A 21,709-nucleotide genomic window follows, 5' to 3' on the forward strand; every position below is an offset into this window, starting at 1 on the left:
GATTCCTTGTAACGTCTCTCCAAATGATTATCTCGGTTCTCTGTTCAGGCAATGACAACTGAAAAAGTGGAATGAGGACGTAAGACATTATCTACACTGGATGAGGGTGCACTGAGATGAGCCATCTCAGGTTTTACTCAACTGGGCTTACAGTAGTGTTGAGAATGTCCTACCGTCTCACCATGTGAATTACTTTAGTAAAATGTTCTCAAATGCAAGGATTCCTAAATAGCACAGCTGCTACTGACATACCACACACACATTTGGAGTTCCAGTGGGCTTTTATTGAGATAAATTAACAAAAACCAAGATTTTATCATTTTATCATTTTTTCTGAACCTTATAAACTCAGCAGACTCTGGTCCATATGTGTACATACAACATAACACGTTCCCAACAAAAACAGAGTCCCACTGGAACATTTGCCAATTAACAGAAAGCCAATTTTCCCTTTCCCCAAATGTTTTCAAAATTTTGAGTCCCCACTGTTCACTTCTCAGTGGAACTGGTCCCTTGTGACTAGGGACATTGGAATTCTATCCCATTTTTACTGAACAAAAATACATTTTTTCCAGTTTTAGTTGTTTCAAAAAAGGGAAGTGACTTTGTTTTCTCCAGGCACCCCTCCCCCACAACCATTGGTTAAAATACAGTAGCCTGTATCTTAATAACCCAGCCCTACCCCCTCCCTTGCCCTGCCCAGTATTGTCTACTGGAGAATTTAAACACACTTCTGCTGGAATCTGTCAGCTGTGGAGGGGCAGAGTCCAGGTGCCAGGCTAGCTCCCTCTAACCTCATGAACTGTTAAAGCCTTTGGACACTTAACTCTTTACCCCAAAGATGAGTTTTTAAGACCAGAGATTTTCTTTGGGAGTTTTAAAAAACTATCTGTAAGGATATAAAGTAGAACTACAAGCTCACCAAAGTCCACTTAATTTCACCAAAAAGCTGACTGACTTCAGCTCCCACGAAGCCAAAAATTTTGCTTGACAAAAGGCATTTTGTCAGAAAAGGATTCCACAGTAACAATTTTTAAGATACACAGAACGCTGAAAAAAGTAGCAAATTAAAATAACATGGCTTAATTCCCAAAAAATTATTTCATCTTTTTGTTACTCATCTATAAGGTCAGGAGTGTGGCTAAAGGCCATTTCTGATGAGGTTATGAGCTTCCAAAGTGTTTCTAAATCCTTAGTGCAGACACCCTCCCTTTTGGGGCAAAGTAACCTCCCTCCCACCCCTATTTAAAAAAAAAAAAAAAAAAAAAAAACGAAAACAAAACCAAGTGATCAGAATGAGATGTTTTGATTCCAACAAAGTTACACTCAAGGCTTTGTGCTGAGTTGTCTGGTTCTAACCCAAGCATGATGGTATCAAACACAAAGCACACAGCAAAGGAAAGATGCTCCCATCTCATTCTGAAAATAAATATTGATAACCAATTGCCTCCCCCCTCCCCTCAGCCATTGGGGCTCAGCCATATGATGATGCTGGGACCAACTGGAAAATAATTGAGAGATATATTTAGATTTGCTTCTCCCTTGCTTCTTCCCATGGAAAATCATTTTAGAATAAGCTATTCTATTCCCAAGGGAAAGCCAAGAAAGTTTCTCCACTGGAATGTATGGGAAGAGAGAAACAAAACATAGGCCCAGAGGCAGTAAGGTATGTAACAGTCCATAACTCATTACACAACTACAACCATAGGCAAAACCATGAGTTGGACATACTTTAAATATTAAAAATAGGGAACAGTTTCATCCAAACAAACCCCTGGAAAAAATATTACCATTACTTAAAATGGACACCCAATAGTGGAAAGAACACAAAAACAATTTCCAATAACAATTCTCCTTATAGTGAGGGGGATTAAAAAAAAAAAAAAAAAAAGACTAGGCTTTGACCTAGTCCTTAGAGCATCTTTCCATTCAACAACTCCTATTCAAGAGTCAAGCACCAAAACTGGACAGCTGCCTCTACAGGACTGTGTCCAATAGTGGTGTCCCAGATAGTTTAAGTGCCACTCCTCATCAGAGGCTATACTTCAGTAATACTCTCAATTAAGTCTGTGCTTTAAGAGGGACCCACAGGCATGTGGCACCAGGCACAGTCTGAGGATGGCAAAGACGACTGCGCGGTTTGTTTTGTCACCCACACACTCTCTAGCGAGATATCAAATTGCATTTAAAAGCCTTTCTTTTCTTCTATAATGAATGATCCCTCTTATCTCGCCAGAAGTGGGGGAGAAAGAGAGAGCTGCATCAGTACAAGGGCAAGATTTTTTTGGTCAAAAGTTGATGCCTTCTAAATTCCCTCCCCCCACCCCTCCCTGGAAAAAAGTTATTCCTTAATTAGGGCTTGTATTTAGTAACCAACACTGGCTGGATAGAACATAGCTTGGATACCAAATAAATGAGCTTATTCCTTTTTGGGTTTGTACTGTGCAGCTCTTGCTACAGTTTTTTAAGGAGTTAGGGCTGTGTCTGATCAGGAGGCATCTGCAGGATTTTGATCCTAGGGAGTTTTGGGTGAGTCACAAATAGTTTTGCTTAGAACTAGGCAAGAGTCAAAAAAAGCAACTTTGAATAATTGATTTCTTTATCCAGATGAGTTCAGCATGAAAGCATATGCAGGACTTATCTTGAAATATTTTAGGGTTTTGAAAAAATGGAATATGGAAATCAAATTTTTTAAATTTTATTTTTTGGTTTTTTTTTTTTTTAAACCCTAGATGCCTCCTGATTGACCTAGTACACTGGGTTAAAAGGGAATTAAAAACATTTTAAAAAAAAGTTCACTGGTTTTGATTCATCTCACTCCTTTTGCCTGGAGATCAGGCCAAACATCAAGCATGTTGGGAGGGGCACAATTTAAAGCAACACTATTGACTGTAAAGCATTTGCCAGCAATTTACAATGCAAAATGACAGATAATTCTTGTCACAAAGCAAAAGGATGGCAAGCAGCTTTCTGTAGCATGAAAAGTTAACAGCTCTCAAGAGTTGCCCATTCCTGCAAGTTTATGTATCAAGGTGGGCAGAGGGCAACACTCTTACACAGTACAGGAAGTGATCCACAGAAAGTAAGCTCCAGAACTGCTAACCTTACCAAAGCTGGTACTGGCTAATATTCTGAAATGCAAAATCCATGCTTTGTACATACACTGCTCAGACACTGCCACTTAACTGAATCCCCACACTGCAAGGGAGATTAATCTTTGTCCCCTTTTGCTGAGCTTGAAAAGTTCCTCAAACTTTTTTTAAAAGGGGGGGGAAGAAGCAAAATCAGAGAGAGCTTCTCAAAAATAACATCTTGAGTCATAGGTTTTTGAAGTTTCCTTGCTCTCTCTGGCAGGTGTTCCCCAAAGGTATTAGATGATACAGTGTGGCAGCAAACAGTGAATCCCAGACTTCTGGTTCCCTCTTCCAACACAGGGTCACCACAGAGGTCTGCTCTCTACACTAAGAGGCCAAAGTATTTTTTAGAATTTAGTGTTGCGGAAAACTGAGCCCCTCTCATCTTTAGCTGCTCCCATAATCATTCTAATCCCCTTAATCCCAGCAACCTTCATCCAAAAAAAAATATATATATATGTATATATATATATATGAACCCAGAAAAAAACTTATTTACAAAGTTTATACAAGTATACACACCCAATTTTCTATGGGACACGCTTTGCCACAGAGGAAAGAGGGTCAAGGCTCTGACATGTCTACACATCAAGTGCCATAACTGCTAATGGAAGCGTATGTAAACCAGTCTTTAGTGTTCTGCTATAGAGCACAAAGGCTTGTCATATGGCTCCTGCAATGATAGACTGCTCTTTCCTTTGGGAGCGATGATGCTGTAATCTACTCAGCCCAGAAGAAATTTTTACTTGGGATTGTTTTTTTTTTTTTAAATACATGTATTTACAGTGCGGATGAACTGCAGTTGCATATCAACTCCTCCACATAAAGAAAAAGAGAATGGTGTTTAACATTACTAATACGTGTCATCTTCCAGCCCTGGGCTTGAGTATCGGGTAAAAAGGGAAGAGAGAGACTTTAACTTGAAACCAAAATGAAAAGACAAAAAATCTAAAAAAGGGAAAAAAAAAAAGAGAAAAACAAAAAAAGGAAAGAATTACTACTGTTGATTCCTTGGGCTGTGTCTAAAAGATGATATTCTGAATGGTCTCATAGCATAAGGCACTTCGCACAAATAAGTAATAAGCTCTTCAGGCTTAAAAAACGGATGAGCAATTAGGGAGAAGTTGAAATGCACTCAAGAGTCAGCTGTTGGAGAATTTTGAAATTGCAGACAAGCTTGTGTGTTCATCAAGATTCTTCTCTTTTTAGGGTTTCTCCCCTTCTCTTCTTTCTCCTCCTTCCTTGTCCCCTTCCCCAGAAAACATTTTTTAAAAACCAGCAGTTAGTGCAACTAATGTTCAGTCAGCACACAGTGCAAACAAGTGGAACAAAAAAGGTAAATTCCTTCTTTTCAGCTTTTTCTCTTCACCAGTTAAAAAAAGAAAAAATGTCTGAGCTCTTTTAAGTCTTCATAGTTCCAAAATAAAAAGAAGATGAAAAACCCACAAAGAGAAGAGCATCCCCCCCAAACGATGTGTCACAGATCCAAACGAGCCTTCTGTAGTTTGTCAAAGCCTAAAGAAAGAAGGAAGAAACCTAAAATTAACTTTTTTGAAAGCAATATGAACCAGGATACCTAGGTTTTCACAATCTCCAACCCAAATGCTCTATCTGTAGTGGATTCTACTGAGCCTTTGCCAGCCGTAGAATCCATTTAGGATTAAGGAATTTCTGCTAGGCATTCCAGAGATGGACCGAGAGCCTGAAAGCTGATATCCAAAACAATTAAATCAAGAAAAACAAAAAAACATTTTAGGGGGTCGGGAGGAGAAAGAAACTAAAGTGAAGAGAGTAACTTAGGAACTTAGAAAGAGTAACAGGTAAATGGGGCGCCTGGGTGGCTCAGTTGGTTAATCACCTGATTTAGGCTCAGGTCAAGATCCTAGGATCCCAGAGTCCCTGCTTGGCAGGGAGTCTGCTTGTCCCTCTCCCTCTGCCCCTCCCTCCGCTTGTGTTCTCTCTCTCAAATGAGTAAATAAAACCTTAAAAAAAAAAAAGAGTTAACAGGTAAAATGCTCATTGCTAATTTGGAAACTACCATCTCTCAAATAAAACCGATTTTCATTTTCCTTAGAAAAAACTGCAAAACAGCCTGTATTCATTTATGTTGAGCCTTCTTTTGAGCATTACTCCCAGAGTCCAACAGTCACCAAACAATGACATAAGAGGGTAAAAAAAAGACATTTATTCTCACAACCTGATTACACATTTGGCAATGAGGCACTGCAGGTAATTAACCTGATTAAGATGCCCAGTAGAAATTAAGTGTGATGCTAACAACAGAGAACTGACTGGGTGATAAAGGAAAATACAAAAAATATTTTCATATTCAAACTGCTGAAAAAGAATCTTCTCTGCTTTCATTATTTTGGAAGTCTGGATTTGTCTTAAGTACTGCTCTCGTTGTCACATTATACTGGAAGACTGCACTCAAGAGCAGCATTTATGGATTCTCTAATGGGACCACAACTTCACCCAAGCAATACATCCAGTTTACCGTCATTTATGCCAACAGTTCTACCCTATCACTGATATTACATGTAGTGCAACAGCAAATTTCTTCCAGGAAAGAGATCTTGATTTAAACACTATGCTCACTTAGCTGTTCTGTCAGGTACGCACATGCTTGTTAAGGTTTCTCATCTTCTACAGGCTCGCTGTGGTATTCTGCCACATACAGGCTCTTGTCAATGTTGCTTGGGATCGGTTTAATTTCTGTTCCCAGCTGCTCCTCAATACTTTTCAGGTTGAAGCGATCATCATATGTGATCAAGTTGATGGCTAAGCCAAGATGACCAAAGCGACCTTATGAAAAACATTTTTTTAAATAAAAAATTGAGTTAAATAGGAGAACTGATGTGCACGTACAAGTCGATCAGTGGCGAAACCATACAGAATGTTTTTGTTCAGTGCCATTCTGAACTTATAAAACCACTTCTTACGGTCTCCTCATACACACATTACAACTTAAGGTTTCACAGCCCAAAGAAGTACCCTGTTTTACCTTTTTCAGATGACAAAACAAATGCTCATTTGTGTCAAAAGTTGCCAAAATACATACACTAAATAGTTAGATCGTACCACCTAATAAGTGAGGATCTCACTTGTGAATTTTATCTCAATTTAAGCATACAGTGAAGTTTTTTAACTTTTCTTAAATGCTCTACAAGAATTAGAAATCAGTCTTAAATAACAACTAAATCAGTTTTAATTCACTATTCTCATCACTACTACACTTTAACAAAAGAACAGAATTTAGTGATTACACTTTCAAAACACTTCCATGAAGAGTATCTTCCTTTTCCTCACCTGATCTTCCAATACGATGGAGATAGGTCTCTGCCAGCTTTGGGAAGTCAAAGTTTATTACCACATTCACAGCTTGTATATCAATACCTCGGGTAAACAAATCTTAAAAGAGAAAGGAAGAATCTCCATTATATCTTTCAATTTAAGCATGTTTCTTGGTACCTTTAACATGTATTTCTAGTGCAACCTAAGTTTTAGTCACTTCATTCAGTTATTCAAATGCACTTGCAAATTACTAGCATTACCTTTCATGCACATTATCATAAAAAACTTTCTGCTAGCAAGTTACCTTTCCTAGTCCTATTAAGTTTTTAAAAATGGTTTAAGGTAACTGCAAATGCAAGAGGTCAGAATGACTGGTAAACTATAAACTCATAAATGAGTCTCAGGAGTAATTTTCAACTATCTTTCAGTATGTAATCCAAGATTAAAATAGATTAAAGACTTTGTTGTGTAACCAAGAATACCTCAAAAAGAAGAGGTAATCCACTCTTAGTAATTATTTATACTTTCTGAATTCATTCCTTTCATTCTACTAAGTGATTTACAAGTCTGAGGCAAACACAAGACCACACCTTCTCTTTTCTAGTCCCACAATAACTATGCTAATTTAGGCTCTGAAAACTGCAAGTAAAGAAAGTGACAATAGACTAATAATTAGGTTTCAAGGCTTCTATCAGCTCCATATTCCAAAATAATCCACGATGGTGACAAGTATTTCTAAACTACTGCTTTCAATTTATAACTCATTCTTTCAACTTGCCTCTGGATAAAATTAAAATTGACATACAAAGTCCTCCACTCTATACTTTGGTCTTAACATAGTTCTCTAACACATCTCTTCCTCAAACCTTCCTCTCCATGAAATTCATCTACTTATCCTTCCTTAAATGTATCTTCTTGAAGCCCTCTATGGATCACATTTGATGCCAGTCCCCTAACTTAAAACTCCTTCTGCAAGTCTAAAACTTAGTTTATAGAGCCAGTTACAACTCCTTCTCAGATCAGGATAGCTAATTTCCTTTCCTATGAAAATTTAGGATTCCTTACTACAGATACCTCACGTTTGTAAATTACTTTTACTCCCTTGTAGATCTAGCCCAAAACTGTTTCTGTAAATCAAGTTTTACTGCCACAGGACGATACCCATTTGCTCATGTACTGTTTAAGGGTGCTTTTGAGCTGGAATGACAGAGCTGAATAACTTGTACAGAGACCAAATGGTATACGAAGTCTAAAACATCTACTACCTGACACTTTAAAGAAAAAGGTTGCAGGGCCTTAGACTCTTGTTACCTTTTTTATCTGATTAAACCATCTCTTCTTAAAGTAAGTGGTGAAACTTTGCATGTATTTATTTACACGCTTTATATACCTATGTTATTTAGACTTACTTGATGATATACTGAATACTGTTCTGTTTGCACGTTCTGAATTTGCTTAACTCAACATTTCACTGATGAACTAGTTCTTTTATAGGCTCCCTAGTGCAGGAAGTGTGTATATATTTAAAATTTTTTAACTGTGGTTAAAATATACATAACATAAAACTGAGGAGTAACATTTTCTTTTTTTTAGCACTAAGCTAAGTAAATACCTGGCAAAGAGGAAATAAATATATGTTGAATATCAAAAACTATTTTTGAATGAATAAACTACAACAGGTATTTGTGCAAAATTCACTTTAACGCATTCCCATTTTACAAATAAAAAAAGGCACAAAAGAAAAGTACGATTTGTCCAAGGTCATACGATTACAAGTTAAAAGGGTAGGACTTGAACCCCAATCTTAAAATTCTAGGAGTCTAGTATCCTTTCCACCAAATCAGATATTTTCTATTTGATTACTTCAATACAAAGGTTAGAAGTGCTGATAAACATAAATGTATTAATTCACAGCTGTATTAACTGTTCTTTTAGATATAAAGCAGAGAAATGAGATAAACTGGAAACACCCAGGATATCGGATAGCCCTTTTTTGGTTCTTATAAATTAGCAAATTCAATATTCTGTTAGTATAAATTTGGAGTTTATGTCTATAGCAGTATTCTTAAGCATCCAAAATTGTATAATATTCTAAAATTTTGATCTGGGTGCTAGTAATACGGGTGTGTACACATGCTAAAATTCACTGAATATCCTTATAATCACTATTTCTGTGTATACCTCAACTAAAAAAAAAAAAAAAAAAAAAAAAAATCCAGGCTCTTCTCTCTACCCAGAAGCCCAGTTTAGATGATTAATCTCATACCAATGCTAAGATTTTATTTCCAGTGTAGAGATGGGAGGATACTAAATCTATCTGCTTTGTCTGATCTGACTGTCCACCTGCCTTCCCCAATTTGTTCTTCTTCGTGTACTGAAATAACACCAAAATACAGACTAGTCTGTTTATGGCAAAAAAAATTTAAAAGACTACAGTAAATAATTTCCAAAATACAGTTTCTTAATGTAATTTATTTTGCAAACGGTACATAAAACTCATTCCTGTATGTTAAAATTATTCAGAAAACACAGAAATTCCAAAACTAGTTTAAAAGACAGAGATGAGGTATGATGAGTGTCAGTAACAAGTATTCTGAAGTTTCAGATATGGAAACTAACTTCAGGAATTAACTATAGCTCATTCTCAACTTCAGAAATTCCAGAAATGGCATTAGAGTGAGCTGAACTCTTGTCACAGATCCTGTTGGGAGATATGGACAGAAAAAGCAGAGCAGAACCAGGAGGAAAACAATGGGTAAAGGAAATACTTACCAGTGCAAACAAGATTGCGGCATAAGCCATTTCGGAAATCATGAAATACACGATTTCGATGTTCCTAGGAACAAAGCAATGCATTTAATTTGTTTAAAAACTCATACGCACAGCCCTAAATTTCTCACCACTAATTTCTCCTATCCAAAGTTTTGTATACCCCAAATTTACACAAATGAGAGATGAACGAATTCAATACCCATAAGGTAAAAACAAAAGGTAAAAAAGTTAATCATAAATTAGTTTCCCATGGGAATGAATAAGCAACTAAAACATCTACGGGGGCGCCTGGGTGGTTCAGTTAGTTAAACATCTGACTCTTGATCTCAGCTCAGGGCTTATCTCAGTGTTGAGGTTCAAGCTCCACACTGGGCTACACGCTCGCTGTGGAGCCTACTTAAAAAAACAAACAAGGGGTGCCTGGGTGACTCAGTTAAGCGTCTGCCTTCAGCTCAGGTCATGATCCTGGGGTACTGGGATCAAGCCCCATGTCAGGCTCCCCTGCTCATACTCTGTCTCTCAAATAAATAAAGTCTTCAAAAAAACCAAACTAAACCAAACCAAAACACCTACCTGTATCTTTATTTAGCATTTATCTTAATTGTTAAGGATATTCTTACCCTTTTTGCTGAAGTGGATTTTAAGTGGCAACTTTCACCATGTTTCTGTATATCCATTTTTTAAATGTTTCAAACAGAAGATGACAAAAGTTTGGCTTGACCAAAACATTGACTATTTGTTTTAGTTACTGTATGCAAAAACAAAAATGTACTTTCCTTTTGAAAGCCAGCGAGCATGCAGGGTGGGCAGATGGAAATTATCTCAGGCAGACTTCCCACCAAGCGTGGGGCTTGATCTCACCACCCTGAGATCATGACCTGAGCCAAAATCAAGAGTCAGATGCTTAACTGACTGAGCCACCCAGACACCCCAAAAACCTATTTTTCAATTAAAAAAAAAAAAAAATGAAAACGCATGCATAACAATTCTAGCACAAGTGACAAATCTAGCATCTGGCAAACTGGTCTTTCTTTTCAAAGCAACGTTTTTCCACTCTGAAATATTCTCTACAGCTTAACACAATTTCCTGTGACAATTTCTAATATTAGGGTTTACCCGGTGGTATCTGTTCCATTATCATAAAGCTTCTTTGAAAACCAAAGATGAGTTAACTCAAATTCTTTATCTGTTAGTCTACAGAAACCGTTTTCACAAAATTTCAATGTTTACCACACACAACACAAATGTTGTTTTTATAGTTTGAATTTACTTGAACTGTTAAATGAAGTTCTGAAATTTAGAGATTGCATCCTAAAGGCAAATGAAGAAAAAAACATACAACCTGAAGAGGTACATAAATTAAAACTCTAGGAGTGTTGTCCAATAGAACCTTCTGCAATGACGGCAATGTTCTATATCTGTACTTTCCAAAACTGTAGCTGCTAGTCACATGTAACATGGCACTTGAAATGATTAGTGTGACAGAGGAACTAAATTTTAAATTTTACTTAATTTTAACTCACTTACATTGTCACAGGAGACCAGTGGTTACTGTATTAAACAGTGCAAATCTACATTACTTGGGAAAGAAGGGAATAAAATCTCCTATTTGTATCATACTTGACAAAGTACTCATTTATACATTATCTCAATTTTCCTCTTGTGAGGTAAGAGTATGTATACCCCCACTTTGTAGTTAGAAAACTGAATCCCAGCGGTTAAAATGAACGGTCTTTTGCCTACTAAAGAATAATTTATTCTTAAACTTAGGGCATATGGAGGAGCATTGAAACAAAACAAAAATCCAAAAAATACTTAGAAAAAGATTTTTAAAATCCACACATGAGGTTCTAGTTTTATACCCACCTGCCTCATTTTAGCATGGATATAGAAGCAAGAATAACCCAGTTGAGAAATCTTCTTGGCTAGCAATTCAACTCGCTGAGAGGAGTTACAGAAAATGATCGACTGGTTTATCTGAAGCTAAGCATGGAGGTGGGGGGGGAGACATGAAAAAGAAAAACAAAAACCTTCATTTGCTTTGCCAAATCCTAAAAATATTGACTCACAAATGCTAAAAAACATGATCTAAGACTTAGAATCTCATGATACAAGAGAGATGCAAAACTGTAAATTTTGTAAATACTACTCATTTACTTAATAGTTGCAGATGTTATAAATTTTATTGTAGAAGAGTATGCTTAATAAGAGCCACATAATTGCCAACATGATTGAAACACATTCTTCAATTCTCATTATTTGTAGTTAATTCTGTTCTATAAAGTTACTACAAACACTGAAAACGTGAATATAGAACCACTGCTCATGGGAAGATACGGGGAAGGTTCCTAAGAGCCTCTAGTCACAACTTTTTCATCAACTGATCAACAGATAACCTTGTTTTATGTGTGTTATTGTTCAAAGACACCTTATTTACTCGTGGTCAACAACACTGTAACTTCTGTCTGTACAAAGTTTATCTAAAACACATTTTCTCTGCAAAACACATCGGTCTTCTTGTGCTTAGGAGCAATGGACAGCCCTTTAGCATTAAGCTTAGGAGTCATTTTAAACCATGAAATAAACCAAAAAAAAAAAAAAAAAGAGGCACAAAAATGCAAAAAATGTGGCATTAATGTGGCACAGACTGTGAAAAAGACATTTGTTTATGAGAGCTGAAACAAGAAGGCAGTGTGTCACTTTGTTCAATCTCAGCTGGGAATATGCACAACAGCTGGTATTTTCCATCGTGTTACTAGTATCCACAAATGACTTCAAAAGCACATGAGTATTGCTTGTAGGGTTACAAATTTTGGCCTGTAGCCGAATTTGCAAATACAGAATATGCAAATAATGAGGATCAACTATAATTAAGGTCAAATTATTTTAGAATTTAATTAAAAATGTCTTTGATGTCAATCATACAGTATCAACTTCAGATCAACAACCAAAACTACTTTTTAGGAAAAGCTATGGACTGTTTTTACATTGAAAATGGTGGGAAAAACAGACACAACTGTTATTTTGGGGTTAAGTAATGGGTAATATTCAGCAACTAAAGCCTATTACCCTGGAGAAAAGTGTGTTGAGGCAGTGTACTTTTTGGCGCTCAGTCACATAGGCGTAGTACTGGGTTACTCCCTTCAAAGTTAGTTCCTCCATCAGGTTAATCTCATAGGGTTTCTGCAAATGGGAATTCTGAAAAAAATAAGAGTCATATAATTAAATAAAAGCAGAGCGTATCTCTTAAACTCGAAACATATCCCCCATACATTCTGATAAATTCTTGCTTTAAAGGCATGTAGTTTTCTTCAGAGTATAAATAATCTATGACCGAAGAAGTAAGTTACCATGTAATAGAAAATCTAACATTCAGATATGTAGCTATTCCTATTGTGTATTTTGTATCTAGGCTTACACTGCAATCAATTTATCCAGCATCAATGGCTGTATGTCAGCCTGACACCAAATGCTAAGTGAATGAAGAATTTAATCAAACTCCTGTTTAAAAAAATCAGTTATGCACAACAAACCTTAATTGATCAGCTGGCAGGAAAGCCAAATACTTGAAATAATCAGCATAAACCGATAACAAGATGTAATTATGAATAAAGGTATACTCGTGGGCAATAGGATGGCACTGCTTCCAAGTACAGATTTATACTCACCATGAACTTCTGTACACTAAGAGGGAAAGTAGCGGAATATAATAAAATCTGTCTGTTTTTAGGTAGCGTGAGAATAATATCCTCCATTATCTGCACAAAATCCTGTGACAGCAACTTATCTGCCTGCAGCATAAAGGAAAGACAATTTCAAAAAAATTAGTGTCCAAGGTCTTTGGTTAATAAGGCATCATCCCACAGGAGCATTCATGGACTACTCCTGGTTGTAAACAGTACTCTACAACACTGTCTACCCCCCAAGGCACCAAGACACATTTGCAATGATTCAGAAGGGGGAAAAATCTACATACCACCATATTCTAGATATAATACTGTATTCTACAGGAAAGAGAAAACCCTAGACAGATACAATCCTTGTTCCCCTAATGAAATTTTAATGTGATTTCCATTAGATGCAGTACGTGGTTGAGAGTACAAGCTACAGAGTCAAACTACCTGGGTTGAAATCTTGTCTCCTTCACTTACTAGCTATGTTGGCGAGTTATTTAACCACCCAATACTTCAGTTTTCACGACTTTAAAATTAGCAGTAGTAACTGCTTTATAGGATACCTACCTTACAGGGTTGTTGTGAAAAGCAAATGAAAAAACATGTACAGCACGCAGTGGTAGCACACAGTGACTAATAAACATTATCTCTTGTTACACAAAGATTTAAAAACTTGTCTGAATTAGACTATGATCGACCTGATCTAGTTATCTAAAACACAAACCAAAGAGGAAAATAACTTTTTTTCAAAACATTAACACTGATACAGTATATGAATTATACTAAATGAGGGGTTAGAGACATTAGATGCTTTTTAAGATGTATCACTGATTGGAAATAGATTTAGAATGAACTTGGCTTTGAGATATTCAACAACTCCTTTTCTTGAAAAATAAAAACAAAACTTACAATCTGGCATCCCTAAGAAAAAGACACAAGGCTGAACTATTCCTACAAATGCCCACCATCTATTGTCTTTAATGGGCAAAACATCTTTTATAAGAGAATTAGTTTGAATTGACAAGAGTCATGCATTTACTAGAGGTTCACAAGCCTCTAGTATGCTTTTTTTTCACACAAAAAAAAGAGCTTTTGCTTTATTCACTGGCAGTTATAAACAAAGCACATAACAGTACTTTCCAAATGAAGAGACATTACCTCATCCAATACTATCATCTGGACATGATCAACTTTTGCTACTCCTTTCTTGATAAGATCCAGGATTCTTCCAGGGGTAGCTATCACCACGTGCACTACACAAGATTAGAATATATATACATATTCTCATTCACTTTAGCTTGGGCAAAGAGGATACAGTAGAAGTTTATCATACATATTTTATCAGAAACTTGTAGAGGTAGGAATAATACAAACAGAAAAGATACGTTTTAAGATATGGATTTTCATTTCATCTTAGGTTGATCAGAGAATACTTGTTTGTTTCACTTCACATGGGGCAGCCCAACAGCTTCCCAAATCACCTGCTCCAAAAAAGGGGGAGTACTTGTCTTAAAACTATCCCCAATCAATAACAAAGACATACCAGGCATCTCATATATAAAATTGACTCAAACTTTATGTATAATTTTACGTAAGTGGATTTCATGCTTGTGTTTTATCTTTTTCCACTCACTGATATATCACGGAGAATTCTTAATGAAAATAAATACAGATCAGCTTCACTTTTTAATAGCTTTATGGAATTCCACTCAAACTATACCCCAATGTATTTAGCCAATCTCCTCTGATACTTCGGATATTCCAATTTTTCAGTACTACAAACCACACTGCAGTAACCCTGTTTTGTCTTCAGGAAAGATTCTTGAAAATACATTTATAATTTCAAAACACAATCCCAAATTGCCCACCATAAGGATCGTATCAATTTATACCCCAATGCTCGAAGACAGACTATTTTTTCTCAAACTTATTATTGGTTACTAGTATTTTTTAGCTGTGCCAATCGGATAGGTACGATATCAATTTGCTATTTTTATTTACATTAAAAAAATTACCAGCAAGGTTGAATATCCTTTCAATTACTATCAATTTGTCTCTTTTCTTGAATGAAATGGTCATTTCATTTTTCTAAGGCAGTGTTTCTGGTCCTTAAGAACAATTTTGAGTAAGTTCAGCAAACACTGTGTCTGTAATAACACTTGGAGAGCTAGGCCAGATTATATCAATCATTCCCTACCTGTGTCATCAAGCCTCATTATGTCATCCCGTAAATTGGTTCCTCCTGTGGTTGCCATCACTTTGGCCCCTCCCATGTGCTTGCTGACCTGGATGCAAATTTGACTGACCTGTAGAGCAAGTTCTCTAGTGGGAACAATCACCATTGCTGGAAAACAGAAAAAAAGAAACGTATTTTAAGAGTTTAATAAGCTACAGGAATACTGCCCCTTGCAATCTAAATACTCAGGACATATTAAAAAGTTGAATCATAATAAGCCTAACTAATTCTGGAAAATCAAACAAGTAAATCTCCTTTATAAAAAAAAGAACCTATTACAGTGTTCTAGCTTTAAACTTTTCCTCGGCAACACTGCTTTATTAACCTGGTACTACTCTTTAGTTACAAACCTTTAAAGGGTTCTTTGACTTGGCAACATTGGCTCAAAGTTTATTAATTTAATATTTCAGTAAGGGATTCACTAGTCTAAACACCTGAATAGGAAACGCCTGCTGCCCAGGTTCCATTTACAGCACATGAATGCAGGTAAACGGAAGATGGGAGAAATGATCATTACAGATCAAGATTTAGGAAAATTTAGAAGTCAAAATTTTAACTATTAGCTTACTTTGTGTACAACTATGAAAACTTGTTTCTTCCCTACTTCCTAAGCTCTTAAAAATTCCAAAACCACAGGCTTTATAGAGGAAAAAGTTCATGAGCTCTTGCAGACATGTAGGTTTCCACAAGAAACAACGCAGTTCCATAGTTTGTAAGTAGCAAAGTCGGATAACTTCATGATCTTTGCTTTCCTATCTATAAGGCAATACTTATTTTGCCTATTTCACTGGAACACTATCAAAACTGTGTAATGTAAAAGTCCTCTGAAAACTAGAAATCTTTTTAAAGAGCTGGGTATTTTACAAGACAACTGGGCCACAAGCTGTGAAACAGTAAATACTAACTCCAGATTACGTAAATTCTAAAAAAAGATGGTAGTATCTTCCACATAGCTCCAAAACCGCCATTTTTAGTTTAAACAAACTAACCTTGTATATTGTCCTTCTTCAGGTCTAGCCGTTCAAGTAAGGGAATGAGGTAGGCACCGCTCTTGCCTGTTCCATTTTTTGCTCTAGCTAAGATATCCCTACCAGATAAAGCAATGGGAATGCTCTCCTCCTAAGAGACAAGAAAATGCAAATTACTTGTTAATAAAAACAGTACATAAGCAAATTATTCTCTAAAATATACTGGAGGTATACCTCTTTGGTACGGCTTTCAAGTGTCCCACATTTGCATTTTACAAGAATAGGTAGAGACCAAGTAAATTACCAGTCAATATCACCATCATTATCAACCCATATTTATGAGAACTGCTTTCAGTGTATTATTAAACCGTATCCCAACGTAATAAAAACTATATGGATTTGTATGTGTGAAAATGTGCAGGTCTAATGAAGCTGGGCATCTACATCAAAGAAAACAAATGAAGAAAAGGAACCTGGGCTGACTTGAACAAACAGAAAAAAAAGTGAAAAACATTCAGAATGAAAAACTGGGAGAAAAAAAATGGCACAAACAACACAAAGGAAAGACTGTACGTTTTGAGACAAGCCAATTTAACCACAATGAAAAATTGTGGCTTTGACAACCCATCCTTGTAAAAAATAGGAATCAGCTGGAAAAGCTTGAACTTCAGGTTTTATTTATTATATCATATAAGCTCACAATGTCAGTGTCTCACATCCAACATCTCTGTCCTGAAATGTGCTCAACTGGAGGCTCAATTCTATTCCAGTTATCTTAATCCATGGTCACATCAGAAAGTGACTTTTCATTTTCACATTTAGCCTACTTTATCACGTGTGTTTTGCAAAGATAACATTTCCTACTAGGACAAGTTACTTAAACAATAGCAAAGGATTCCCCCAAATTACTGAAAATTAAATATACATATACAGAGAAATATTAAAAAGGCAGAATAAAGAGGGAGGAATAAGAACATTTCCATTCCTAAAACTAAATTTTTATTTTTTTTCTAAAACCCAAAAATTAGTAAATTAGGAAAGAGATTCATAATCACTGTAACAATCAGTTCTATGCCTAAGCTAATGACCAAAAGAACTATCTCTAACACTTTAAAATCATTATTATAGAAACATCTAATAAGCATCATGACTTCCACACCCCACCATAATACTCATCCTACCTAGAACCCACCACAGGGGTCACATGGGTTCCATATGATCAGAAAAAGAAACACAGCTCCCAGAACTACTGTAAAAATGGTCCAATGACAACACTGCTACCCTCTGTTCCTATTACCAGCATTAAACAGTCTGCTTAAAATAAAGCAGGTCAAAGAAAAAATCCCTGGTTTGACCCTTTGGTCTTAATCTCTTCCTTCCTACTTTTGAGTCAACTCTGTTCATCTACAGTTGCTCTGGGGGCTTATTACCCCCACAGGTTCATTTTCTTCTATGGTTTTTAAATAAGCTACTTGCACACTACTCAGTTCGACAGCAGAATAAAAGGCTAGATGGTCTCCAAGGGTCTCCCAATGACTTCTCAAGTCAGGTTCTTTAAAAAAATTAAACTTTGAATGAAGTGAGGCAGGTTACAATTAGCTTAAGGGTATCCTAATTCCCATTTTGGGTTCACCTTCTAACTCAGATTAAGGCCACTAATTTCTATTCCCTTGTACTCTCTGATAGGGTTCATGCTCTACAGAAACTGTTCAAAGATAAGGCTTTTTTTCCCCCTTAAACTAAGTAGGCTAGTCTCTAAGTTAAGATTCACTGGTATTTTGCCCCATATGGTGACCATTATGATTAGCAGTGGCAGTCAGGGAATTCAACACATCCACAGTGTCTCTTACCACTGTTTGCTAGGAAGACTAGGTAATATGATGAGAGAGAATTCAAGTCAGGCTCAGACAACTATGATACCCCAGAGGAAACCACGGGAGCTATCAGGGAGAAAAGTAAGAGGGAAAGAAGCTAAGAACTTTATTTTTTTTTTTCTTTTAATGATTTTTTATTATATTATGTTAGTCACCATACAGTACATCCCCGGTTTCCGATGTAAGGCTCGATGATTCATTAGTTGTGTATAACACCCAGTGCACCATGCAATACGTGCCCTCCTTACTACCCATCACCGGTCTATCCCATTCCCCCACCCCCCTCCCCTCTGAAGTCCTCAGTTTGTTTCTCATAGTCCATAGTCTCTCATGTTTCATTCCCCCTTCTGATTACCCCCCTCTTTCTTAGAAGCTAAGAACTTTAAAAACTGTGTGCTGGGCACTCAGATACTTTGTTATTTATTATCCTTTCAAGTTAGGTTTCAAATTTTTGTTTTATAATAAAAACATTCCCACACAAAACTTATATGTCAATGTTCATAGCAGTATTCAAAATAACTAGCAGTGGAAACAACCCTATCAACTGAGAGTTAAACCAAATGTGGTAGAGCCATGCAATGGAATTATTATTCAGCAACACAAAGGCAAGAAGTACTAATACATGCTACAACATGGATGAACCCTAAAAAATGCTAAGTCAAAGAAGTCACTTACAAAAAACCATATATGATTCTGTTTATACGAAATGTCCAGAACAGGCAAATCCATAGAGACAAAAAGTAGATTAGTGGTTGGTTAGGGCCAGGGGAAAATGACGGGAGACTGCCAAAGCAGTTCCTTTTTACAGTGATGAAAATGTTCTAAAATTGATTCATACAACTGTGAATATACTAAAAACCACTAAATTGTATACTTTAAATGTGTCAATTGCGTGATTTGTATCTTAGTCAAGTTACCAAACCCACGACACTTGAGGTCTGATTTGGCCACCTTACCTCTCCAAGGCCATGTTCCATTGTAAGGTGGAAATGACCCATTTAAGTATTTGTTGTGTTTTGGTTATCGTAGGATCCATTTTCCCTTTCCTAATAGCACATGTCCCCCACCCCACTGGAAAGTCTAGGCAACTTCCCCAGCTAAACGGGAGACATCAGCTGAAGCCAGGCCAACTCCATGCTCCCTTCTAAGAATTTAAATTGTTGTAGTACATCCTGTAACAATTTGTAGCTTCCCAAGCCCTTCAGAGCTGCCTCAGTCCTTGGTCAATTCCAAGTGTGACTTTTCTCACTCTTGTGAACTCCTCTGATATTTTCAATAAATTTCCCTTTGCTAAAGTTTGCCCAAGTCGGTTTGTTGCCTACAACCAAAGCACAGCATACCTTTCAATTTCCTAGTACGGAGAGGCATTTGACAGAGTGTGGTACCTAAAAAAGCTGAAAATTGCTGCTTTTAGAGTAGTTGCTTCTTTTTACATCCTAAGGCCAGCTGACCTTAAGAACCTTAATTTCAGGGGAACAAATAATAGGAGTATGGGGGAGATAGCAATGGTTGTCACAGGTATCTACTGCTGCCAAGAAAAAAGGATATGGAAAAATAATAATTTCAAAAATATCTCTAACTTAAGGAACACGCCGCAATTTTACCACAGTAACCAATGAGGAAATGCATTTAAAGACTTTTTGTGTGTGTGTGTGCAAATTTAGGAAAACAATTCCTATAATCATAAGAAATCCACATTAGCAAGAGAAATGATTTATAAAGGATTAAAAATGCTGTAATTCCTAACTATCAACAATGAACTATTCTTATTAAACCTAGTTGACAAAATAATTTCTCAAAATAGCTGAGATTCTTGACCTGATGTGAAATTTTGTTGCCAACAATAAGGAACTCCCATGTTTCCCTCAATAATGGACTACCTGCCAGTTCATCATTATCTTATCTAAACAGTGTTCAAAAGTTGTGCCTAAGGTCTGGAAGCATAAGAGTCGTCATTTTCAATCATTTCAAAGTTAATACAGTTAGTTGACCCTTGAACGTGGGGGTTGGGGCACTGACATCCACACAATGGAGAATCCACGTATAATTTTCGACTCCTCTAAAACTTAACTACTAATAGCCTGCTGACTAGAAGCCTTACTGATAACGTAGTCAATTAACACATTTTGTATATTATATGTAAATAAAGTTAGAGAAAAAAAAGTTGTTAAGAAAAACATAAGGAAGATACATTTACAGTACTATAAAAAAATCTGTGTATAACTGGAACCATGCAGTTCAAACCCTTGTTGTTCAAGGGTCAACTCTGTAAGGTTTCATATGTTAAGCAGAATAAAACAGTAGGTTCTTTGGCCTTCCAAGTAAGTCTGCGCTCCTATAAAGCTATGCCTTAGAGTGGAACGATTATGCTAGCTATGGGGCATAGCATTCAGAACTAGAACCAGAGTCACAGATGGCTACACCAAAGAAAGATGTGTGGGGGCAAGCTGTAGTATATCTGTTTCCAGCCTGTTAGTGTAAAATATTCTTTTTGGAAGATATAATTTTAAGTGCCTCATTGTCCAATAATCTTATAGCCAATAAAATTTCACCATCTCCTAAAAAAGATTCAAATGCAAATGACACCCATCTGATCAAAAAGGCTTCTGTATTTGGGGGAAAAAATGCCTGGATAAAACTGTAAACTAAGTACTATGGAAGATAATACCTTAAAAACAACAGGAAAACAAGGAGCAAAGTAGGTAAGAACAGAATGCATAGAAGGCAGCCAGTCATGAGGTTAGATTTTACTACAGGATTTCTACATTTCTTTTTGGTTCTAAATTCCTATTATTTACGGTTTATTATACACTGAATAATTCTAAGGGACATTTTGTGTTTTCCACAGATTCTTGGGCAAAACAATAGTGAAGAAAAAGACAATGTGAATGGTGATCTTAGATATCTAGAATAATACTATATATTCGTACACTGCTTTGCTATTTCAAAACATTTTGTTTACACGTTACATTTAATCCTCACAAAAATCCTGTGAGGGAGATTACTTATTATTTCTACTTTACGGAAAAAGCTAAATGTGAGACTGGTTAAGTGGCTGGAAAGATATCTGCCTATATGTTACACTAAAACTGAGAGTGCAAATAACAAAGTCAATTTTAAATTTTAGTACAAAGGTGGGAAACAGGAGCCAACAAACGTCCATTAAGAATTAAGTCAGCTAGGGGCACTTGGGTGGCACAGTTGGTTGAGCATCCGACTTGGTTTCAGTTGGAGTTGTAATCCTGGGGTCGTGGGGTCAAGCCCCACGTTGGGCTCCATGCTCACCACAGTGTCTGCTTGGGTTTCTCTCTCTCTCTCTCTCTCCCTCTGCCCCACCCCACCCCCCAATAAATAAAATCTTTAAAAAAAATGAATTAAGTCTGCTAAATGAACCAATCTTTTTTATTTTTCTTTTCTTTTTTTGAGGAAGGCAGAGGCATTTATTCCTTCCTGCCTCCCCATCTCCTTTAATAAAACTCCTACATGGAATAATAACCCATAACAATTTTAAGTATTTTTCATCTACTAGGCACTATACCAAGCATATGAAAATGAATTACCTCCCTTAATCTTCACAACTCCTCTATGATATATACTATTATATCAATTTCATAGGCCAGGAAACTGAGGCTTAGAGAGAAAACTCAAATAATCAACTTAGAAAGGAGTGGCTTTGGGATTCAACCCAGGCAGTCTGACTGCAAGACTAGTTCTTCGATTAGTTCTGTAGACCAAGTTAACCTGCAGATATGTCAAC

The 21,709-nt window shown here is 36.5% G+C and overlaps 1 protein-coding gene across 8 annotated transcripts in view; it reads right to left on the reverse strand.

The window, feature by feature from the left end:
- Positions 1 to 262: 262 nt before the first annotated feature.
- Positions 263 to 21,709, reverse strand: part of DDX6 (DEAD-box helicase 6) — a 31,481-nt gene continuing 10,034 nt past the window's right edge. For 3 of the 8 annotated variants that reach the window (XM_048217148.1, XM_048217147.1, XM_026505621.3), the window contains exons 5-14: positions 16,100 to 16,229; positions 15,072 to 15,218; positions 14,033 to 14,127; positions 12,869 to 12,991; positions 12,270 to 12,398; positions 11,067 to 11,183; positions 9,201 to 9,264; positions 6,444 to 6,545; positions 5,733 to 5,939; positions 263 to 4,649 (exon numbers count right to left, since the gene is read on the reverse strand). In XM_048217148.1, coding sequence (XP_048073105.1) covers positions 5,764 to 5,939; positions 6,444 to 6,545; positions 9,201 to 9,264; positions 11,067 to 11,183; positions 12,270 to 12,398; positions 12,869 to 12,991; positions 14,033 to 14,127; positions 15,072 to 15,218; positions 16,100 to 16,229 — 1,083 coding nt within the window. In that variant the 3' untranslated portion in view covers positions 263 to 4,649; positions 5,733 to 5,763. The remainder of the gene's footprint in view (positions 4,650 to 5,732; positions 5,940 to 6,443; positions 6,546 to 9,200; positions 9,265 to 11,066; positions 11,184 to 12,269; positions 12,399 to 12,868; positions 12,992 to 14,032; positions 14,128 to 15,071; positions 15,219 to 16,099; positions 16,230 to 21,709) is intronic. The other 5 variants (XM_026505619.3, XM_026505618.3, XM_048217146.1 and 2 more) reach the window with 2 other exon arrangements.

Source organism: Ursus arctos, unplaced genomic scaffold, assembly GCF_023065955.2.
Source record: "Ursus arctos isolate Adak ecotype North America unplaced genomic scaffold, UrsArc2.0 scaffold_22, whole genome shotgun sequence".
NCBI classification, from domain to species: Eukaryota; Metazoa; Chordata; class Mammalia; order Carnivora; family Ursidae; genus Ursus; species Ursus arctos.